This window comes from Hoplias malabaricus, chromosome 2, assembly GCF_029633855.1.
Source record: "Hoplias malabaricus isolate fHopMal1 chromosome 2, fHopMal1.hap1, whole genome shotgun sequence".
NCBI lineage: Eukaryota > Metazoa > Chordata > Actinopteri > Characiformes > Erythrinidae > Hoplias > Hoplias malabaricus.
In genome coordinates, this window is record NC_089801.1 from 12,556,555 (window position 1) to 12,562,278 (window position 5,724).

Below are 5,724 nucleotides of genomic sequence, written 5' to 3' on the forward strand. Positions count from 1 at the left end.
GGATTTGTTCTGTCTTTTGTCTTTTTCTTGAGAGTGCATTTACACTGGCCCATAGGCAGTTCCCTCTGGGGGACACTTGGCATTGAACAAGGTGACCTTAGGAGCAACTGCTCCAGAGAATGCTATTTTATTGGTGGTGCTTTGCTGTGGAGACTGTGTGCACAGTTGAACATAGGTGTTCAAAGAGAATTCACTCATTATAAATAGTGGCAACAGAATTTTGGACATTTAAAGAATTTTTCTTTACATTTGACAGAATCCATATAAAATTCCTAATCATGTTATATTAATAACAGCTCATTTTACAGGAACAAGGAATACACTAAAATGAAAATGGGTCCCCTGAGGGTCCTAGCAGTTATAATAGGTAAGAATAGGTCGCTTTCATGCTACAATTTTAATACATTTATTTATTACATACCACAAGAATATAAAGAATGTTTCCCTATTTTGTTAGGACTACTAGCGATGGTGGCTCAATTAGATCAAGCACAGATTTTAGGTAAGAGAAATGAGCTTAAGTATATTTAATGTTGATGCAAAAAAGTTCAAAGTCTTAAATCTCATCTGTTCATGCTCCCTATTTAAATACATTATTGTCAATGCAAATATTGTATGAATTTTTGTTTGTTTTTGTCCCCAATACATAGATACAAGTCAGAATATATCAGCACCAGCTGTCATCCGGATCCTAAGAAACGTACTGAAATTATAATTATTTGTTCCAAAAATGTTTTAAAAGCAAAAAAAAAAGACATGTTTATGAATAACACAATATATTAACTGTTAGTTCATGAAAGATGATATAAATGCTTAGATCTGGTAGTGAGGCCTAGACCCTTAAGGGAGTTCACATTAAAATATGCTATGTAGATTTATTCATAATGAAAGACGTGGAGGTGTCATTTAGCCATATTAACAGTACACTGAATCAAACTTTTTTCACAAAGTTGCATATCTCTGTTTTCTCTGGACATCTTTACTCTATTATATTTCAAAATTAATTTTTGAGCTCTGTCTCTTATAGACTACTGCAGTGGAATCATGGCCTGTGGCCAATCAAACAGATGTTCAAACTTTTAGGTAATATGCTCTTACTGATCTTGAGCATATGACAACACTTTGCAGGATTTACATATACTTTAATAATTTCTTTCTTATTCCTTATTTAGGGATGGACCATATGTGATTTCCAGAAGGTATTGGTATGCAACTGTTGTTTTAGGTAAGCTTTGTTCTAAGTGAACTTCTTGTTTAATGGTCCATTAAAAATTCACTTTGTTTACCTGGAACATCTGTTTTACTTACCATACACTCTCAGAACAAAAGGTACGGTAGAGGTACCATATTTGTCACTAAAGGTACAATTTGTAAATGTACCTTTAAAGGAACAAGTGTTTAAAAGTCCAGTTTTGTTCCTTAAAGCTACATTACATTCTCTTCTCCATAAGAAGAGATACAGGTTTATAATTCTTCATTATAGAACTGTCATATAAAAAAAAACAACAATAAAAAGTCCTGGGGATGAAATAAGGCATATGAAACCAACACAATTTTAAAATATACAATTATAATAAAATAAGGTACAATTATGTTCCCTAATTAAAAGTACAGATATGTGCCCTTCAGGGGACCACCACAGACACAGCAAAAGGTACCACCACAGTGACAAAATTTCTGATAGTGTATCTGTGCACTTTGGGGAAGAACTTGGGTAATATGGGTTCATATGTGATATATTTGTGTATCTGCTGATTCCAAAAAGCAAATATCTGTCAAAACGGACATGATTCCAAAATCATTGCTATGCATAATCTTCATAATCTTTGATAGGTCTACTATTTTTCTTAGCCCATTAGGGCCACTGAAGTGTTTAAAAATCCCAGCAATGCTGCTGTGCCTGTTACCCTCATTCAGGCACAACACCCAGTGACGTTCCACTGCCATTTTGGCATCACTGCTATGTTAAGAATATTTCCCTGTAGTAGTTAGCACATAATTATACAAGGAAATCCAGGTCTGAGCAGGTATTCTTTACGATAAAAATTGTATGTCGTTTTTTTGTAAAATTGCTGCTGCCATGCCTTGTGGTATACAATGGCGATAAGTTTCATTCATTATCTTACATAGAAAAACAGCTTAAACTCAGAGTTCCTTCTAAGGTATTAAATTAGACGACACGGGCATGACGGTCAGTGTCTGCACATTTGGGTAGACTCACACCCTTCTCATAGAGCTCAGAGGGTTTCAAACACTGTTAGCAGCGCCGGAGAAGAGTGAATTTTTATGGGCTGCAAACAACCTTAATTTCTCATTATTTTTAATTTTCTCTAACTCCATCTGCTCCATGTGTGAAAATGTTCAATTCCACCTTAAGCCATACAGCATTTAAGCTAAAATTGATAACAGTTCTACACCATTTAAGGTGAAGAGAAAAGTTCTGTAGGTCCCTAAATTTCTTTGAAGCACCATTTAAGTTCATATTGAAAGTTAAATACCAGATTGAAAAATTGGTAAATTCCAGTGACTGCTATTAAGGGGGAAAATATTAACTGCTATTAACTTTTAAGGGGGAAAATAAGGAATAATCAGAAGTTAACTCAGTGTCTGAAGTCGATGTGCACATGACCATAGTCACATATGGAGAAAAAAATGGAGATACATGTTTTTGATTGGACAATGACAATATCTTTTATTATCATAATTTTTAATGCTTTTTTTCATTCAGGGGTAAAGCAAGCTGCGATTACACCTGCAACAACTTCATCCACAACAAAAGTTCTCACCCCACAAGGGAGACAACTACTGTAATACCAGTAGAAACCAGCACAACACAATCACCCAAAGTCACAATGCAGACACCAGCAATTACAACACTGGTTACAGATACCCCCACATCAGCAGAGGTAAACAGTGTAGTCACAACACTTTCAACTGAGACTACAAATCCAGACACCACATTTGCATCAGGATCAACAACAACAGCAACAGCATCAACAACTGTTAGTGTTACCCCAGAATACACTAGTGCTACACTGGAGTCTACAACAGCTGAAATTACATCTACAGTCACTCAGTCCCAACAGACAACACCTACATCAGCAGCTACAGATACATCAGAGAAAGTGTCCCCAACATCACCACAAACAGTAACTGCCACAGAGAGCACCAGTGAGTAGTCAGCTGATTGTAAAAAGTGGTTATTCTAATAAAAATATCTGTTGACTTCTATTGTGAGTGTATTTTTCGTTACAGTGAGAATGATCAAAATTCCCAGTATAACTGAAATGTCATAACGTGGTTCTCCCACCAAAATTGTACAAAAAATGTAACATATGTGAAAATATTAAACAAAAAAAAAATTAAGTGGTATACTTGAACTGTGTAATTATAACAGATAACTTAAACTCATTGACTTCTTTTATGTCACAGCTGTTCAAACAGATTCGTCTACACAAGAACCTGAAACAACATCAGCTTCTACAGTCACAGAAAGCACAAAATCTTCAACAAGCTTGGATACTTCAGCATCTTCAACAAGCCCGGGTACTATGGTCTATAGTCTTCTTCCTGTACACACGTAAAATGATTGTTCTACAAGGGTTCTCTAGTTAAAGAAAATGGTTCTATACAGAACTTTGAACACTTGAAGAACCTTCTTTAATGATTAAAGGGCTCTTTGAATCATGAAGGGCTCCCTCAGATTTACATTCAGATTAATGGAGAATGCTTTAGAGGGTTTTATATAGCACCTTTTAGAGAAGTGTTCTGTATGGCACTAAAAATGGTTCTTCTATTGTAACTAGCTTCACTTCAAATTCTTCTCTAAACATCTAAAGCACATTCTCCATCAATCTGAATGTAAATCTGAAGGAGCCATTCATGATGTTCAAGGTTATATATAAAAACATTTCTTTGAATAAAGAACCCTTGAAGAACCATCATTTTTAAGAATGTAATTAACTACTTTTACAGAGCCTAGGGACGTATTAATGTTTTTCGTTATAGTGAGAATGATCAAAATTCCCAGTATAACTAAAATGTCATAACGTGTTTCTCCCACCAAAATTGTACAAAAATATTACATATGTGAAAATATTAAACAAAACAAAAAAAATTAAGTGGTATATTTGAACTGTGTAATTATAACAGATAACTTAAACTCCTTGACTTCTTTTATGTCACAGCTGTTCAAACAGATTCGTCTACACAAGAACCTGAAACAACATCAGCTTCTACAGTCACAGAAAGCACAAAATCTTCAACAAGCTTGGGTACTTCAGCATCTTCAACAAGCCCGGGTACTATGGTCTATAGTCTTGCTTCGACTACATTGCAGTGCCAGTGGCAAATCATCATTGGAAGATAATAGTAGTTAAGAAAATATTTTAAAAATAATGAAGAATATGGAAGATATTTAAACTCTGTTATGTTTGAAAAAATTATTTGAAATATTTAAAAGGAGGCTTAAACTATTTGACTTTTTTCTTGTCACAACAGCAACATCTCCTACACAAGAACCCGAAATTTCCACAGCTACTTCAGTGCAAGTTTCCACAGAATCTTCAGCAAGTCCATATACAACATCTCCAACAAGTCCAGACACCACAGCATCTTCAACACTTCCAGATATAGCAACATCTCCAACAAGTATTTTGACAACTTTAACTGGATCATTGACCACAGGTATGAGTACACCAGACGTATCAACACCTATGGTGACACCAATTGCTACAATAACTACAGCAATATCCACAGTTTCTCCAGTGACCTCACTGGGCTCAATGAGCACATTTTCTCCAGCAATTAGCCATGAGCCCACTCTTACATAATAATCCACATCAGAGTGACTGAATATCATTAATATAAGAAAAGTGCCTTTAGCACCCTTTGTCATTTATGAATTAAGTCAGAATCACAACTTACTATATATTCACAAAACTGATATCTATAGATGTAGGATTATTGCAGTTAAACAAATGAAATTAGTTTTTGCAGCAGGCTTTCCTAATTTTGTAATCATTTGTGTCTTTTATAGAAACAACAACAACAACAACAGCCACAAATTCATCGCCAGCTATTGAAAGAACAGTGAATATGATTTTCAGTCTTAATATGACATTTGTGATTCAGTTTCTGGATCCAACATCACATCTTTTTAAAGAACTGGAGAGTAATGTTACAAGTCAGGTAAATGTTTTTATGTGAAAGATAAAATAACAATTTGTTGTTATTAGGGGAGGTAACAGTTCCTTTGTATCCTAAAATATGTTTCTATCAATTAGGTTAACATTGCTTATTCAAGACATTACCCAAAGATCTACAAAATGTCCCATGTTGTTGGCTTCTCGTGAGTGTATCATGTTTTTTTTTCCCTTCCTTTTCAAGACAAACATTTTAAGTACAGATTTTCTTTCAGTTTCAAATCATCAATTGTGTCTACACTGTTTACCAACAGGAATGGATCAGTTGTTGTGAATTCAACACTTGTCTTTAACAACGAAATTCCTACTGATGGGGAAATCATTAATACATTGATCTTTGCTTGGAAAACTCGAGAGATAAACTTGACACTTTTAAATGGCCCTGTTTATATTTGTAAGTCTAAGTTGTTTCCTTTAAGAATGACATGACATTAATTAAGAATGTCAGCTGTATAATTGAGTTTTGAATGTTTCTCTTTTTGTCTCAGCACGACAATCTACAACAAATATAACAACCCCA

The 5,724-nt window shown here is 34.6% G+C and overlaps 1 protein-coding gene across 1 annotated transcript; it reads left to right on the forward strand.

The window, feature by feature from the left end:
• Positions 1–308: 308 nt before the first annotated feature.
• Positions 309–3,540, forward strand: muc13a (mucin 13a, cell surface associated). Its single transcript, XM_066650287.1, has 7 exons — positions 309–367; positions 458–502; positions 651–700; positions 1,028–1,083; positions 1,173–1,225; positions 2,729–3,171; positions 3,433–3,540. Exons 1-6 carry the CDS (start codon positions 328–330, stop codon positions 2,809–2,811), a joined length of 327 nt encoding a protein of 108 aa, XP_066506384.1. The 5' UTR covers positions 309–327; the 3' UTR covers positions 2,812–3,171; positions 3,433–3,540.
• Positions 3,541–5,724: the final 2,184 nt, after the last annotated feature.